The sequence below is a fragment of the Ceratotherium simum genome, chromosome 8, assembly GCF_057802395.1.
Source record: "Ceratotherium simum simum isolate JZ-2026a chromosome 8, ASM5780239v1, whole genome shotgun sequence".
Lineage (NCBI taxonomy): Eukaryota > Metazoa > Chordata > Mammalia > Perissodactyla > Rhinocerotidae > Ceratotherium > Ceratotherium simum.
In genome coordinates, this window is record NC_141907.1 from 245429 (window position 1) to 262895 (window position 17467).

At 61.4% G+C, this 17467-nt stretch overlaps 1 protein-coding gene and 1 long non-coding RNA gene across 6 annotated transcripts in view; one reads left to right on the forward strand and one right to left on the reverse strand.

Annotated features, from left to right (window-relative positions):
* Positions 1-3103: 3103 nt before the first annotated feature.
* Positions 3104-17467, reverse strand: part of CPLX1 (complexin 1) — a 40127-nt gene continuing 25763 nt past the window's right edge. The window contains exons 3-4 of the mRNA XM_014788804.2: positions 11773-11948; positions 3104-5093 (exon numbers count right to left, since the gene is read on the reverse strand). Of these exons, the coding sequence (XP_014644290.1) occupies positions 4896-5093; positions 11773-11948 (374 nt within the window). The 3' untranslated portion in view covers positions 3104-4895. The remainder of the gene's footprint in view (positions 5094-11772; positions 11949-17467) is intronic.
* On the forward strand, positions 4070-16811 carry LOC147916373 (uncharacterized). 5 transcript variants are annotated; one of them, XR_015553030.1, is made up of 5 exons: positions 4319-4504; positions 5848-11324; positions 13486-13542; positions 14652-14900; positions 16311-16811. It is a non-coding gene; the product is annotated as an uncharacterized LOC147916373 (long non-coding RNA). The 5 variants fall into 5 exon arrangements; XR_015553029.1 differs by having other exon boundaries at positions 5848-8321; positions 9288-13542; XR_015553031.1 differs by having other exon boundaries at positions 5848-8194; positions 9288-13542.

A 17467-nucleotide genomic window follows, 5' to 3' on the forward strand; every position in this document is an offset into this window, starting at 1 on the left:
GGAACCCAGGGCCTGCGCGGGCAGCCTGGACGTCGCGGGACCCGCGCCCTGCACCTTACAGGCCGGGCTTCGGCTACCGGATGCGTGGCCTCAGCGCCCAGCTTGAGTGGCACTGGGCCGAGTCCTGCCCTGAAGCCCTTCCATCCTCGCGTGCGTGGCCGACTCTGGCCTGGCATTGCTACAGCCCGAGCCCCCAAACCCGTCCCCATTCCTGACCCCAATCCTGCCCCCAGCCCGGACCCCCAGCACGCACGCCCAGCTCGACCCCCGGCTCGACTCTCAATCCCCCCCAGCTGGATACCCGCCAGTGCCACCCCGTCCTGCCCCAGCCCAAGCCCCAAACCCGCCTCTGGTCCCGCCGCCTCACCTCGCCCCCCAACCCAGTCCGGCCTGAGCCAGGCTCCGTGGAAACCACCTCTCACCCGTGACGGGACCCCTCCTTTCAGACCATACCGGAAGCGGCTGAGACTGGAGTGGAGCCATTTCCAAACTGTGTGGACACCAAGGGATTAAAGGGAAGCAGTTCCCGAGAGTGCAGAGCAACCGCTTGAGCTAACGCTGAGCCGGTGGCCTAGTGGTTAGGTTCACCTCGCCGACCTGTGGTTCGTGGGCCCAGATCCCAGGTGCAGACCTGCACACCACTCACTAAGGCATGCTATAGCCATGTCCCATATACAAAATAGAGGAAGATTGGCCCAGATGTTAGCTCAGCGACAATCTTCCTCACCAATAAAACAAAAAAAAGCAAACCATGTGGACAAGCGGCCCAGATCCAGGGTTTTCTGGCCCCGCTGGCTCCGACTGTGGACAGCAGGATTTGTGTAGCTGTGGATTAGCAGAACTGGACAAAATGGTCCTTAATTGCCAGACCTTTAAATGTTTGTCCTAACCGCCTTGATGGTTAAGTGGGTTGTGGCTCAGGCAGCTGAGGGAGGGCAGGTCGCCTAAGAGGAGGGGAGACAGGAAACGGAAGCAGAGCCCGGCCTGGGGCTGGCTGTGTGCAGGACCAGGGCACAGAGGTTCTCGGAGCCGGGAGAGTGGAGGACCTGCCTGCCTGCCAGTGGAGGACATCCCTGGAGGGTACCAAGAATCAAAGTGTGCTCTGCTTTGTCCAAAGAGTTAAACGCCCAGAAAAGAAAGAGACTCTGCTAAGAGAGAAGTGTCACATGTCACATGACAGGTGCACGGTCAGGTGCAGTCGGGGTCACCGCCCTGAAAGGCCGAGTCAGCTGGAGTCGGGGTCACCGCCCTGAAAGTCCAGGTTGGCTGCAGTGGGGGTCACTGCCCTGAAAGGCCGTGTCAGCGGGAGTCAGGGTCACCGCCCTGAAAGGCCGGGTCAGCTGGAGTGGAGGTCACTGCCCTGAAAAGGCCAGGTCAGCTGGAATCAGGGTCACTGTGCTGAAAGGCCCAGGGTGGCTCCTGCCTTAGGTTGCTGGCAGGGCTGTTCCTCTGCCTGGAATGCTTTTCCACCAGAGGCCCACAGGGATCCCTCTGCCCTTCCTGGGGGTATCTCTGCACATGTCACCCCTCAGAGATGAGAGAACAGCCATCACCATGCTGTATATCCTTCAAGATTCACTCCACAGGAGAAATCACCCCTTGACTCATGTTTATCATCTGTCTCCTGCCACTGGAAAGAAGGGTTCCAGGAGGAAGGGGCCTCAGTCATGCCCGGTGCCTGGAACTGAGCTCAGCACATCGCAGGGGCTCCGGACAAGCGATCGAGTGCCTTTCCCTGGAGCCCTCGGACCCCGTTCCCTGAGAGGTCTGAACTACCCGTCGCTGAAGAAGGGCTGGGGGAAGGCGCACCGGGTCACCTGGCATGTCCAGGTCGCTGTTCAGGACCGAGTCAGGTCCAGGCCAGGCTGTGTCTGTCGGGGGAGGGGAGGCTGAGTGGTGGGTGCAGTTTCCGGTGCCTCCTAGCAGCACCTTGTGGGGCAGCGTGCAGACCCCAAGCCACAGAGTGGGCGGCAAAGACTTCTTCCGAGTTTGGGATCCAGGGAAGGAAGGTTGTCGGACAGCCGCTCCCTCCTCAGGAGATGGAAGGCGCATTGGCTGCTCAGCGGTACTTGGGGCTGGGGGCCAAACTCCCCCCAGTGGCAGGAGGAGGGGGGATAGCAGACAATCCCCCCACATGCTCGGAGAAGAGCACGTTCCCTCCCAGACCCCTCCCCGACCCCACCCAGCATCCCCAGCATGGAGGCAGAGGCAAAGGGGCCTAGCTCCCTAGCGGCCTTCAGTGCACAGCTCGGTGGGGAGGGGCGGGGGCGGGGCGGGGCGAGTGTGGCCTTTCTGCTCGCTGACACTGGGCACATGTTACTGGAAGCCCCATGTGCATTCCCAGCCAGCAGCATGAGGAAAACCACAGGTGAGCGGGGCTTGCTGCCTCCCTGGAGAGAGGCCCCCAGAAGTGGAGGGTCAAACAAGGCCTTTCTGGGGACACGAGTAGCCACAGCACGTTGGGGTGGGCTTTGGGCACAGGAAGGACATGGGCAGGGGCCCAGAGGAGACAGCAGGGCTGTTCGCTGGGCTGGGCTGGGGTGCCCAGGCCCAGGCCAGAGAGCCAGCATATCCCACCCCATCAGGTCTCAGCCCAGATGGGTAGGCGTCCCCTGTGGAGTGTGGGGCCCAGAGCTGCAGTGGGGCACAGAGGCGGAGGGCCAGACCCTCGGGGCTGTGCAGGAATTTGCCAGGTGGGCCCGAGGTGTGGCCAGCACAGTGGGACCTGTGCCCCCAGGGCCTGGCATAGCCGTATGGAAGGAAAGGCCTGTGACAGGGTCTGCAGAGTGAGAGTCATGGGAGGGGTTGGGGCCCTGAAGGGGCTGATCTGTGTTGTAGATGGAGATGACTCTGGGGCTGCCTTAAGGAACGGATCAGAGCAGAGAATCTGGGTCAGGGCAGTGGGGAGACGCTGCAGTCGCCCCAGGGAGAGGGGAAGGTGTTTTCTATCTGGCAGGGCGTGGGGTGAGCGAGGGTTGTCCAGCAGAGCCCAGAGAGTGCAGATCCCTGTGGGGTCCAGCCCCACTCCAGGACCCCGGGCTGTGCCCTCCCCTCCGCCACTCTGGCCTCCCAGGCGGAATCAGGACTCGGAGACAGAGGCCGATCGGTGTGAAATCACTGGTGTTTATTGGCTGTGATTCCATCCGGAGGGAACAAACGCGGCGGCCTCCAACATGCAGGAGGGGGCGCAGCGTGGGGACAGACGGACAGACAACACCCACGTCTACTAAGCTCAGCTGCTCGGCGCCCCCTGCCTGGGAACGATGCGGGGTGTCTACGAGACAATACCCTGCCTGCTCAGAGCTGGCTTTTTAAAGTGTGGAAACAGGCAGACGTGGAACCGGGAGGGTCGGGGCGCAGGACACCGGCGCAGCGCGGGCGGGACATGCTCTCCGTCTCCGGAGGGAGGGGCGCGGTGAGTATTGCGGTCTAATCGTATGGCTTCTCTAAAGAGCAAGGAGGGCCACGCCCCTGGCCCGCCACACGTGGACACAATGAATTTTTGATGTGGACAGAAAGGGCCCTGGGGAGTGAGGCGACGGGCTGTCCGTCAAGATAAAACTCTTCCGACGCAGAAGACCTCATTTACCTGAGATTCAACATATTGTGATGCAGATTAAACAAGGATGGAGAAAACGGAAGGGCTCAAAGGCCCGGCTGTGTCGGCCCACGGTGGTTGGTCAAACGCCGCCTCCGCTGTGCCAAGGACACCCCGAAGACCCCAGCTCGAGGGGCCGCACTCTGCCGAGGAGCGGACGGCGGAGGAGGGCAGGGACCGGCCTCCTGTCTCCACGCACCTCTCCGGAGGCACAGCACGCGCCCCCGAGAGCTCCGGGTATCCTCCGCAGCTCTCGTGGAAGGTGTGGGTGTTCAGAGGCAGAGGGCTGGCCATCCCCCCAGAGCAGCCTCGGAGGGAGGAGAAGACAGGAGGTGCCACCCAGGGAGGGGAGTGGGCCGGGCTCTGCCAGGCCCAGACAGAGAGGGGAGCGAGAGTTAGACGGGTGTGTGAGGGGTTCTGTGTGCGCCACACGGGGGCGGGGTGGGGGCTCTGAGAATTTCCTCCCTAAGCCTATGGCTTTGTTTCCCTTGGTTTGTAAGAGAACAGGGCCATGGCATTCTTAAGAAGCAAAGCCTTCCAGAGGAGTGGGAGAGGAAAGGACAGAGTCAGACGGACAAAGAACGTGAGGGGCGCAGATGGAGAGAAGTGGGCAACTAGCCGACAGGATGATGCCGAGATCCAGCAACCCAGGTGTGAGTGCAGGAGGAAGGGGTTGGGGTCCAGGCTGATCCTAAGTGGGAGGGGCTTCCCACCCCTGCCGCAGGAGGGCCCCGGGCACCAGCTGCCCCTCCCAGCCCCCATCACTGCCTGCACGACCGCCTCCCCCCAGTATGGCTCTGCTCCTGAGTTTGGGCCTGGACCAGCGCCCACCAACGCAGGGACGACGCACGGAGGGGTGGTCGAGGGCCTGGCCCTTTCCGTGGCCCTGGCCACGGGTGCTGCTGGGTGAGCGGCGAAGGGCGGGAGGAAGGGGCGACCCAGGATCTGGGGGCGGGTCCAACCCACCCGCGGCCAGAGGAGCACGTGGACTTGTTCCCGGGGCCTCCAGCACGGACCGCAGGGGCCCCTGGGGAGGGGGAGGGCGCCCCTCCCCCGGTGGCGGTGGCGATGGCAGTGCAGGGAGGGGGAGGGGGGCGGAGGCTCCCAAGGCGTGAGGGGGCGTGGGGCTGATAGACAGGGCTATGGCTTATATTGGCGTTGTGGGGCTGCACTCTGCTCCCGACATCCCTTCGGGGGCCTCCGCGGGCCTCCGCGGAGGGCATGTCCAGGGGTGCGCGAAGGGGACGGTCGGGGGTGGGGGCTCCGGGCTTGGCGGGCTGCCGTCCAGCGCCGGGCATTACTTCTTGAACATGTCCTGCAGCGGCCCGGGCAGATACTTGATGACCGTGTCCAGGATGCTCTCGTCCTCCTCCTCCGGCTCATCCCCGCAGCCCGGCGGGATGGCCTTCTTGGGCCGCGTCAGGCTGCCCTCCGAGTTGGCCTCCATGGCGGCCTGGGCCTCAGCCTCGCGCTCCTCCTTCTTCTTGATGCCGTACTGTGGGGGAGGGGAGAGCACGGGGTCAGGCGGGCGGGGGACCGCGCACACCCCGAGGGTCCCGACCCGTCTCCCTGCACCGGGGGGATCGGCCAAGGGCCGGAGAGGCAGCGCCTGTAGCTGCCTGTAGCGTGTGCGGGAGCCCCTTGCGCCACCGCCGGCCACCAGGACCATCCCCACCCAGGAGGGGGCCTGGAGGAGACCCCCACGGAGAGTGCGGCAGCCTGAACGGCGGGGCCGCGCTGAAGGGGGAACTACGGGGGGTCAGGGGGAACGCCGCGTCTCCCTTTGAGGGGGCGCCAACGCCACGACCCCCCGAAGCCCCGCCCCTGCGGTCCCACTTGGTGGGGGGTGCTCGGTCCTGTCCACAGCCTGGCCTGGGCGGTGGCCGGGAGCCGCGGGCAGGACGTCAGGGGAGAGAACACGTCGCTCCGTGCTGGCCCACCGCACACAGCCCAGAAACCTGGTCTGGGGACATGCGGTCACTCTGCACACTCGGTGGGCAGCGGCAGAGGGGTGTGCCCAGTAGTTACTTGTAGCTGGATGTCCTGGAACCTCCACCTCCATGTGCCCTCAGCCAACATGCCTGGGTTTCCTGTGTGTGTCTCTGCCCCGTGTCCCCCCAAAGTTCATGTCACCTGGAACCGCACTATGTGACCTTATTTGGAAATAGCGTCTTTGCAGATGTAATTAAAGTAAGGATAGAGATGAGGTCATTCTGGGCCCTAAATCCAACAAGAGTTTCCTTGTACAGGAAAAGGACACACAGGGAGAAGCCATATGGAAATGGAGAAAGATTGGAGCCACTGCCACAAGCCAAAGACACCGAACACTGGAGGAAGCACCAGAAACTAGAGGAGACAGAAAGGATTCTCCCCTACAGGTTTCAGAGGGAGCGCAACCCTGCCCACATCTTGATTTTGGACTTCTGGCCTCCAAAACTGAGAGTATAAATTTCCAGGAGACTGATACACACCCCCACCAGGCCCATCAGCATCCTCACCAGCCCTCTGGAGACAAGCATTGATGCCACAAGACCACACCAGACCTCCTGCCTTAGGGCTGGTGGGAACCAGGTGGGGCCAAGCCAGCCTTGTGGGTGGGGGGCTGGTTGTCCACTGGGTGGGTGGATCTCAGGACCCACCGAGGCTGGGGGAAGGGACACCCCTTGGCCAGGTCTGAGGTCCTTGGCCACAAGTTAGGGAGTGCATGAGAGCAGAAGCATTAATGAGGGTAAAGAGGGCGTGCTGGGGGAACGTGTGAGTGTCAGAATCCTGCCGGGAGCACACAAGTGCAGGACTGCTGGCCTTGGGGAGGGGTGCTTCTGCCCAGATGGTGGAGCCCCCAGTGCCTGCTCATCTCTCCTCACCAGCTCCTCCTGCAAGAAGTGGTGGGCTCTGCTTCTGGTGCTGGGGGGTGGCACCCTGGCGCTCCAAGAAGGCCCTTCTCTCTCCTTCCAGACTGGGGGGGCCTGGCCGTGTCCCACCCCCAGCCTGCTGAGGGAAACCTCTGCACTGTCTCCTCCCCCGAGGCTGCAGGTGGCTTCAGGCATTGGGGAGGCAAGGTCCACCTTCAGCAGAGGTCCAAGAGGAGTCAGCCATACTCTTGGCCCACCTGTGACCAGAGCACAACCTGGCCCTCCCGGGCCGCGGCCGGCCACTGAGGAGAGGGGGATGAGAGATGAGGGATGATGTCTAGGCTTCTTCAGCAGGGGCCCTCTCTGCACCCTGAACAAAAGCCGGGAGCACTGGAAGGGTCTCAGTAAGGGGCAGTGAGGGCATCTCGAGAACGTCCTCAGCAGCGGGCACATTGTCCAGAGTGTCCTCCCTACTGAGCACTGACGTCAGGTCAGCAGAGGGCACAAGTGTGACAAGCTGGCCAGACACCAGGCACTTCCACGGGACGTGCGAGGAGCACAGGCTCACTTCCTGGGTCACCCCTTGGGGACAACCTCACCACAGAGGGCAGAGTCCCCGATCTCAGAAGGGGAGGGAGGGTAGGACATGTGGCTCAGTGCTGTGGGGTGGGTTGTGAGCCGGGGAGAGGGACACCACCAGAAACTAGGTGAGACCAGAGAGCTTCCCTCCAGCCAGGGGCACGGAGCCCAGCAGGTTCCTACAGCCACAGGACCTCTGTGCACACGGCAGGAACACGCGTGTGCTGGGGGAAAGGGCTGTGCCGCCAGAGCCTGCGCTCACGCTCCTGGCCAAAGTGCGCTTCTCAGAGGAACACTCGGTGCTGGCAGAGACACAAGAGTGGCAGTGGGAACAGCGGGTAATGGCGAGAACACGTGGTGCACGTTGAGCAGAGGACCCTCCCTGACCAGGGAAGCCACACATGGGGTTGGGAGAAGCCCTGTCTGCAAACAGTGTCGGGGTCCCCCCCTTTGGGGTCCAGGAAGGAGACCCCAGACCCCAGTCCAGTCGCTCCACTGAGGCTCAAAGTCATTCTGAGGCTAAGGCCACTCCGGGCTTGACCTGAGGGTCACGGTTACTCTGCTGGCACGGGGCTCCTGAGCTGGGGTCTACCCCGGAGCCTGGCTCCCATGTGGTCTGGCTGAGAGCCGGTTTGAGGCTTCCGAGTACTGGAGACAAATGCCCAGCCACAGCGGGGGCAGGCGTCCATCGGCGGCTGTTCACCAGCAACACTAACCACTGAGGCGCCCAGCCATCCCTGTTGACTACTGAGACGGCAGGACCCCATCCCATACCCTGTGGCCGGGAGGGAGCCCAGGGCCGCCAGCGCGGTGCTAATTAACGGTGAAAATCTGTGACATGGTGAAACAACTAATAATCAGCAATCACAGTCACACCTGTTGTTATCAGCGCAAACCTCAGGCTGAGCATCGAGTGATCTCGGGGGTACGTGGGGGCCAGCTGGACTGCGATCCGCCGGCCCGGCACCGGGAGGGGGTGGTTCTGGCTGGAAGCTGCGGAACGTGAGCGGCTGGAAGCACGAACTTAGCGGTGCGCATGCAAATCAGGACGTGCGTATGCAAACCAGGCGGCGCGTATGCAAATGACGCGCAGGTGGGCTGATCTCCCCCGCAGACGGCGTCGTGACCGAGTTGGGAGGGGGAGGCGCTGCTCACAGCCTCTGCGGTGAGAAGTCCAGCATGTCCGCTTCCGCTCCCCTCGACCGGGTCCGGCCCCTTGGCGCCCGATCTGATGGGGCTCTGGACCAGGCAGCTCGGCACCCTTCTCTGACCAGCCCCCACGAGGCCTGGGGGTACATGGCACCAAGGGAGGGCTGGAGGAAGCCGGGTCTGGCGCCCGGGGGCCAGTGAGGGCCACCTGGGGGAGCCACACCTAAAGGGCAGGGGTCCCACCAGAGGGGAGCAGGAGGGCAGTGGGGGGCTTACCTGGCCATACCCAGGTGGAGGAGGGCTCTGCGGAGAACGGTGCGGGCCTCGCGGGGGCGGGAGGTGCCAGGCGCTGAGCTCCCCGCACCGGCCAGCAGGGGGCCCCCAGCAGGTGTGTGTCTGCTCCCCACACCCCACAGCTTCCCTGCAAGGGACCCTCTGGGGACAGGCCTTGGCCCACTAGTCCTGCTTAATCCCACAACAGCTGAAATGATTGGGCAGGGCCGGTTAGGAACCTGGCCCAGCCAGCGAGTGGGATAAGGGCCGGGATCTGACCCCTGCCCTGGCAACTGGACTCAGCAGATGCCACAGCATCCCCTGGGCTGGCGGGACCAGAGCCCTGGGTGGGCACAGGAAGGAGCTCTCAGCCTGGAGGGGCTGGGGGCTGGCAGAGAAAGTGAGGAACAGCCTGTGGAGGGGGTTCAGAAGGTGAAGGTGCCAAGCCCACCCAAGGGGGTCCCAGGTTGGGGAGTGCTCATCTGGGGAGGTAGGACCCCTGGCCAGGGGACCCCCGTGGCACTAGGCCAAGGGTCCTGGGGCTCCACCAAGGGGTGCAGCCTTCTGCATGGCCACCCCAGAAGCTGGGGGTTCTGAGGGGGGCACATGATCCATCACTCATCTGCTGGGGGGCGCTGGTGAGGGTCACCCAGCCCCCTGCCCGCCCACAGAGCCGCAGGACCCCAGGACCCTCAGGGTGAGGGCACATCCCCCCACTCCCACCAGGACTCACTCTGACGTTCAGTTCCCATCAGACCCCACGAGGAGGAAGAGGTCACTGGGGCTGACGTGATGCCCATTCATTCATTCGCTCGCTCACTCATTTGCTCGCTCAGCATCCACAGGACAAGGCACCGTTTCAATCAAGGGGAACAAGCCCTGCCCAAGAGTTGAAGCTCCTGCCCTCCACATGGTGGATGGACGACGAACAGCAAACAAGTAAAAACCCAAGTGCATCAGATGAAGGCAGGTGTGGGGAGCAAATAAAGGGGTGGGGAGGGCTCCAGAGAGAAGCAGCCGCGCAAAGGCCCTGGGGCAGTGCGAGTGTGGGCTCAATGGGAGCCCCATGAGGCTGTGTGTGCAGCGGCGAGGGGAGATGGGAGCCATGGGCAGAGTCACCACAGGCCTGGGGCCTTGGATGAAATGGGGGCCACTGGAGGGTTTGAAGACAGGAGGGACAGAAGGGGTTTCATATTAAAAAGAGTGGTGTGTGTTACGCAAAGGAACTCACACAATCCGCACCCCCTCCAAGCTGTTGGCCCCCACCCCACAAGCACACCTGGGGGCCAGGCCTGGGCTCAGGGGCGGGGCCTCAGGAGGCACCTGTCTCCCGATGGGGGAGGCCCCCCTACAGCCCGCACATCCTCAGGGGCTCCAAGGCCTGTCCAAAGGTTGTGACCTGTTCGTGAGGCTTGAGGGCTGGGACAAATAAGTTCACCCCCAGGATCCTCCACCGCTGTCCACTTGGGGCAAAGCCGTGGCCAGCTGGGTGGCTGGAAACAGACAAACGGACAGACAGACAAGCTTCCAGACACAGCTGCTCCAGCCATCTCCTCCACCCCCGCCCCCTCCATCTCTTTGTTTCTGTCCCTCCCCCAGCTCCCCGCCACGGCCACCCTCCCATTCCTCTCCTCCCAGGAGACACTCTGCCTGGACGTCTCTCAGCTCTCAGCTCTCAGCTCTCTCTGTTTCTGTCTCTTTCTCTTTCTCTTTCTCTCTCTGTCTCTCTGTCCTCTGACTCCCCTCTCCCGCCCTGCCCCCCGTTTCCCGATCGATACACTGATTTCTGGGCACAGCCTAAGTGGGGTTTGGCTGCCTCTCTGGTGTCTGGTCGATGGTGCGCATTTCCTGGCTCTTCCCCATGCTGGGGGCAGCGGGGTCATGAGCTGCTGTTGCAGCAAAATCGACTCGAGCTTTCTGCAGGTCCCCAGGAAAGGTGCCAGTGACCCACAGTGGGACATCAGGGTGTGCAGCCCCCATGCCCCCATCAGTGGGGGGGGGGGCTTGTGGGCTCAGAGACCTGCAGGAGCCCCGCCTGTGCTGTGCCCCCTTGGGAGGTCTGGCTTCCGCATCAGGCTGGGTGGAGCTGGCCCTTCCTGGGTACACTGAGGCAGAACCCGGCAGGCGGGAGGTCCTGGAGTCTGAGCTTTCCCACCCTGCAGCCTGGGCCTCTCAGCTGCTCCAGAGCAGGGAACCGTGGAGATCTCCTTGGGGTCCCCACCACCGCCCACCCGGCAGCCTACCCACAGGTTTCATCTACAAGGTCTGGGAAGAGCCAGGCACCAGGGTTAGGGGCAGGAAGGAACCCAGCAAGGCAGACCCCAAGCCACATCTCCCACCCGATGCCCGGACCCAGTGACTCAGCCGTGAGCACCTCCGACGGAGGAGGCCTGGCCTGGTGCAGCCCAAGGGCGGCAGGCAAGCCCCCAGACGCACGGCCTCGAGGACCATGGAAAGCCCTGGGGTTCAGGGGCGCCTCGTGCCCAGGCCACTCCTCACACAGCCAGAGCCCCCAGGGCAGGGCCCCGTCTCCTCTTGGATGAGGCTGGAGCAGCTGCCCTGACGCCTGCCCTCTCCAGACCTCGGCCACCCTTCCAGCCTGGCCACTGGAGGGACATGCCTTGGGGACAGAGCACCTGCACTAAGCATTCGGGCCTAGCTGCCGGCTCAGCCTCGCACGCCTGCTCCCGTTCTGGGCCTCAGTTTCCCCCTCTGCGGGAAAACAGGCACGACGCTCTCATTGCCCCACTCACGGGGAAGATTGCCCAGATGATTCCAGAGAGGGTGTGGCCACCAGCTCACAGCCAACCCCCCAGCCAGACCTCACAGCCCGCAGGCCTGCTCCCCAACAACGCTGTTGCGAATCTCAGAAGGTATGAGGACCCCCGGGGGTGGTCAGGTGCGTTCCCCCTGCCCACGGACAACTCACCCCAGGCAAGGCCGGCCTGTGAGCGGGGGCAGTCAGGCCCCTCCCCGACTGGGCAGAGCCTCTCCTGGGAGTCCTTGGGGGGCAGTCCTGGGAGATAGCACCAGGAGGGGCAGGGCTGGGGGCTTTCTCCTGCAGAAACCACCGCCCCATCTGAGGAGCCTGGGAGCCCCCACCCAGAGGCTGGACTCACAGCACAGAAGGAGCCTGACCCTGGCAAGCCTGGGGTGGACGGACACGGGGTGGGGGGGCCGCCCCTGTCCTGCTCCCTCCGCCGGGGCCACCTCCTGGAGCTCCCGTGTCAGGTCTGCCCTGTGCGCCGCACAGGAGGGGCGGAGGAGGCTGGGGCAGCCTCCCTCATTCAGGGCCCCGCCCCCCAGTGAGGCGCGGCCCACCTTGTCGCGGATGCCCTGCCGCATGGCCTCGCGCTCTGCCTCCATCTTGGCATACTTGGCCTTGCGCTCCTCCTCCTCCTGCCGCAGCGCCTCCTGCCGTTCCTCCTCCTTCTTGGCGGCGTCAGGGTCCTTCTCCTCGTCGCCCCCGAGCATCTTCCCCATGTCTTTGGTGGCCCCTGGGGACAGAAAAGTGGTGATCCAGTCACCCTGTGGTGGGACGGCGCTGCCCAGACAAGATGGTCCCTCCTCGCTCTCCTCCCACCTGGCCCTACTCCCCACCCTCCTTCTGGAGCTTTCTATCCATCAGGGGAAGCGTGGTCCTTGTGTGTGTCAGGGGGTGGGGGGGTGGAGGGGGTGTGAGTGCTGGGCAGGTTGGTTTGTAAGGGAAGTGTGATTGCGTGTGCCTGCGACTGTGTTGTGGTTGTGTGTGTGCGGCTGTGGTTCTGTGTGTAGGATTGTGTGCATGTGTGTGTCTGAGCTCCTGGGGCTGGTGTGTGTACGTATGTGTGCATGTGTGTGTGTGAGCTCCCGGGGGCTGGTGTGTGTACGTAATGTGTGCATGTGTGTGTGTGTGTGAGCTCCTGTGGGGCTGGTGTGTGTGCAGGTGTGTGTGTGAGCTGCTGGGGCTGGTGTGTATATGTACGTGTGCATGTGTGTGTCTGTGTGAGCTCCTGGGGGCTGGTGTGTGTGCATGTGTGTGTGTGTGTGTGTGAGCTCCTGGGGGCTGGTGTGTGTACGTAATGTGTGCATGTGTGTGTGTGTGAGCTCCTGGGGGCTGGTGTGTGTGCATGTGTGTGTGTGTGTGAGCTCCTGGGGGCTGGTGTGTGTACGTAATGTGTGCATGTGTGTGTGTGTGAGCTCCTGGGGGCTGGTGTGTGTGCATGTGTGTGTGTGTGAGCTCCTGCAGCCTGGTGTGTGTACGTATGTGTGCATGTGTGTGTGTGAGCTCCTGCGGGCTGGTGTGTGTGCATGTGTGTGTGTCTGTGTGAGCTCCTGGGGGCTGGTGTGTGTGCATGTGTGTGTGTCTGTGTGAGCTCCTGCAGCCTGGTGTGTGTACGTGTGTGTGCATGTGTGTGTGTGAGCTCCTGGGGGCTGGTGTGTGTGCAGGTGTGTGTGTGAGCTGCTGGGGCTGGTATGTATATGTACGTGTGCATGTGTGTGTCTGTGTGAGCTCCTGGGGGCTGGTGTGTGTACGTATGTGTGCGTGTGTGTGTGTGAGCTCCTGCGGGCTGGTGTGTGTGCATGTGTGTGTGTCTGTGTGAGCTCCTGCAGCCTGGTGTGTGTACGTGTGTGTGCATGTGTGTGTGTGTGACCTCCTGGGGGCTGGTGTGTGTGCAGGTGTGTGTGTGAGCTGCTGGGGCTGGTGTGTATATGTACGTGTGCATGTGTGTGTCTGTGTGAGCTCCTGGGGGCTGGTGTGTGTACGTATGTGTGCATGTGTGTGTGTGAGCTCCTGCGGGCTGGTGTGTGTCTTCTCTGGGTCCCGTGTCCAGCAGAGGCGCAGCCTCTGGAAGGTGGTGGAAGGCATGGCTGAACACAGGAACGTGTGGACTGAGGAGCTGGCCTGGGACCGGCGCCTGGTGGGCTCTGGTGTGAGGGGGTGGGGCGGTGGCCCCTGGCCCGGAGCAGCTGGCGGCTGCGTGGCGCGGCACCAAGGCCCTAATTTCTTCGCCACAGCAGCCACCACTTTTCTCATGAGCTCCTGATTCACAGGCAACAACAAACACCTCCCGGACGCCCTCTGTGACTCTGCCCAGAGGACAGAGACAGGTAATTACCGCCTCGGAGTGCGCAGGCTCCACAGCACCCAGACACAAGGGCACGGGGGGGTACAGGGTGGTTGGTGCAGGTTAGCTGGGGCCAGCCCCTCAACGGCACCCCGCACTCACACATGGCCAGCAGGAGCAAGGCCCACCGTGCACATCACCCCTGCATGCTCCCCTGGAACAAGCCACGTTCATGAGGGGACCCCCCTGCCCCAGTTGCTTCCCGATGCCTGCCGTCCTCCTCCCATGATCCCAAGCAGGGCCGGTGACTTCTGTCCCCACTCCCATGGATGCCCCTCAGTCTGCTTCCCTGGCCCCTCCAGGCACGGGCCTCTGAAGGTCTTGCCTCTGTCTGCGGATCCCTTGATGAGCCCTCATAAGCACTGCCCAAGGCTGGCTGAGTCCACGCCTCAGGAATACGCCCTGATGTGGGAATGCATGAGAATCCCCCAAACAGGTCTGTGTGGGTGGGTGCTACCACCACCACCCCTCATACCCAGAAGTGTCCCAATTCCCCCCTGGCTTTGAGGCCCAGCTCTGTACTGCCCCCTCTCTGAATTCAGTGACTGCATGGTCTGATTCTCCACTTCCACGTCCTTGGCACTCTTGGTACTGCTGTACTACTCTGATAGTGCACAGGTCCATGCAATTCTGAACCTGGAGAGATTCCCTTTACTGCAGGTTTCTGTACCAAACGCCACCTTTGCCAGTTACTCAGGAGTGACCTCTTCTCGTGTGGGCAGAGGGAGTAGTTTGGAAGGCCACCAGCTGTTGGTGGGAAGAGAACAACTTTTTGTTGAGTGTTCTAAGCTGGAAACTAGATGTCTGTCAGGCTGGGCCACGTTTACACCACGTGGCCTCTCTAGCTGCTGGAAACTACTACAAAGGTTGGGGTGGGGGGGCCAAGACCATCTTGCCACCGTTGTCACTGTGGGGATGGGGAGCCCACTTGTACCAGGTACTTGGCCAATGGCACAAATTCAGACTCTGACAGAAATCTAAGAGCTTAATGGTCCGTTTTCAGCCACATCTGCAAAATTTTGCAAAGCAGACTTCAGACCAATGACTCGAGGGAAACTGGGTCATAGAGTCACTTATACACTCTTGTAACAGTTCCCCAGGTAATTAGGCCAGGATCGCTGCCTCCCGGTGCTGCTGTTGTCCCCGGCAGGTGTGTGCGGGGGCAGGAAAATCGGGGGACAGCTGCACTCTTCCTGACCTCCCTGGCCCATGGGCCACTGGCAGCATGTGTGGACTGCATTTACGGAAATCTCCCCACTTGAATGAGCTAATTCACACTACAGCAAGAGTGGCCAACAGCTCCTTCTCCCTCCTGGAAAGTCCTGGCATCTTAAAGCAGAGGTGGGTGACCCCCTCTCATCTACATCCCTCTCCTGAGAGAGAAAGGTGTGTGGTGGCTAAGGCAGGGGCTGGAGGGGGCCCTTCAATTGGTGGGCTGGATCCCTAAATCTCCTCCAACGCATTCCTTGGGCTATAGGTCTAGTGACAAAACAGCACCTGTTGAGCACCAACTGTGTGCTGAGCTCTGTACACCAGGTGCAGGCCTGGGGGGCTTCCCGGGGCCCTTCTGGCTCTGTGTGTCAGGGTTGCCCCAGGTCTCCCTGTTCTTGTCTTGTCCCCACTTGAGCTCTGGGCTGGTCCACCTGGCCTGTGGGGTTAGGGAAGGCCCAGGGAGGAGGTAGCCCAGCAGATGGAGGGGCAGCTGGGGGAGGCAGGACGACGTCTCCCAGGTGGGGGTGAGAGGACCAGAGGTCACTCCACCGCAGCAGATTCATGCTCACGGGCAGGCTGCAAAGCCACTCGCTGTCCAAATGGGACCCACTCCTGGGTGTCCACAGTGCCACCTGGGAGAGGCCACAATCCCAGCGCCGCGCCACCCCCTCAGCTGCCGGTGCTACGCGCAGTGCGTTTCCAAAAGCCCCCCCGCTCCCCCACCAGTAAGCACGACATTGCATTTACTGAGGAGGAAACTGAGGCACCCAGTGGGTCCCCCTTGTGCCTGAGGCCCGTCCTGCAGGAGGCGGGTCAGATCCGAGGCTGGGGGTCCGCGCTGGCCGCGCAGGGGCCGACCCCACCCTGCCCTCGCTCTTCTCTCAGCCTCAGCTTCCTGGGTGAGAGATGGGGACTGGAGCACCCGCTAGCGCTTCCCACCCGCTCCCCTAACAACCAGACAACCCCAGGGCACAACCCCGTGCAGGATGAGGTGGGGCGCCTTTCCACCCAGGAGCAGGTCCCATCCTGGGGGAGGGTGTTATGCAGAAATCCAACAGCAGCTAAAGAGAGCCACTCACCCACGTCCATGGAGCACCTGCGACAAGAGCACGAGCCTAGAAAAGCCCAGGGGGTCTGCCCACCACCCCCGCAGCCAGTGGATGGGGGCTCCCCCTACCCCTCCCACCCCGGCAACTCTGCAGGAGATGGGGAGGCTGAGAAGTTTTCTCCGCAATGCTGGGGGGTGGGGGTGGGATCAGGGGCTCTGATGCTCCCACCTCAGGGCCTTTGCACCTGTTGTTCTTCCTACAGCTCCCTTCCCTGAACTTTGTCCCACTAGCTCCCAACCCAGTGTCTTCCCAGACGGGTTTTCCTGGGACTGCTCATGTACACCAGTCACTCCTGTGGTCAAAACCCCACTCAGTGCACTATGACGAGTGCATTCATTTATGGTACATTATACATAATGGAAATTATGCGTATTTAAATAATACACAAATTAAAGTTGACTTTTAGAACTTCATTTTGAAATACTTTTAGATTTACAGAAGAGTCACACAGGTGGGACAAAGGGCTCCCACACACACTTGACCAGCTTACCCTAACATCAACCACGATGCATTCATCAAAGCTGAGTGATCCGCTCGGTGCAAGACCATCAACCAAACTACAGGCTTTATTGGGATGTCACCAGTACTTCCACTAAAGTCGTTTTTCTGTCCCAGGATCCAATCTGGGATATCATGTTGCATTGAGATTAAAGTCAATTTTTAAAAAGAGAAAAATATGTCTTAACTTGAATTAAAACTATGGGGAGGGCTGGCCCCATGGCTTAGCAGTTAAGTGCGCGCGCTCCACTGCTGGCGGCCTGGGTTCGGATCCCGGGCGCGCACCGACGCACCACTTCTCTGGCCATGCTGAGGCCGCGTCCCACATACAGCAACTAGAAGGATGTGCAACTATGACATACAACTATTTACTGGGGCTTTGGGGAAAAAAAGGAGGAGGATTGGCAATAGATGTTAGCTCAGAGCCGGTCTTCCTCAGCAAAAAGAGGAGGATTAGCATGGATGTTAGCTCAGGGCTGATCTTCCTCACAAAAAAAAAGAAAAAGAAAAACTATGGGGAAAATTATAAAATTTAATGAAAAATGAAAAAATACCTAAATAAGTAAAGACACTTGTCATGTTCACGGACGGGGAGACTCCCCAAGCTGAGTTACAGATCAGTGCAATCCCAGTCAAACTAGCAAGAGTTAAAAAGGGAATTCTGTGAAATTTGGCAAGCTGAGAGTGTTGTGTATAGACACGCAGAAGGCCCCTGTTAGCCAGGACAGGCGCCTGAAGGAAGAACGGGAGGAGGGGATCTACCAGATGCCACTGTGGTGTGCGTGGTGTGGCAGGCCTGGCTGCAGGGGAAGGAACCAGGAAAAGGGATCAGAGAGGACAGCCCGTATGCAGACCCACTAACACAGACACAAGCCTTGGACACGTGATCAGTGACAGAGGTGGGGCCTCAGCACCCGGGAGAAAGAGCTGGATTTCCCTCAGTGGGGCTGGGATAATGGAGCTCCTTGTGGGGAAGCATGAAACTGGACTCCCACATAACAACAGAAATTCTTGTTGATTATAGATCTGAATATGGACCCAAATAAAAATGGGCAAAGAGAAAACAGCCCTCATCACCCTCCTTCCTGT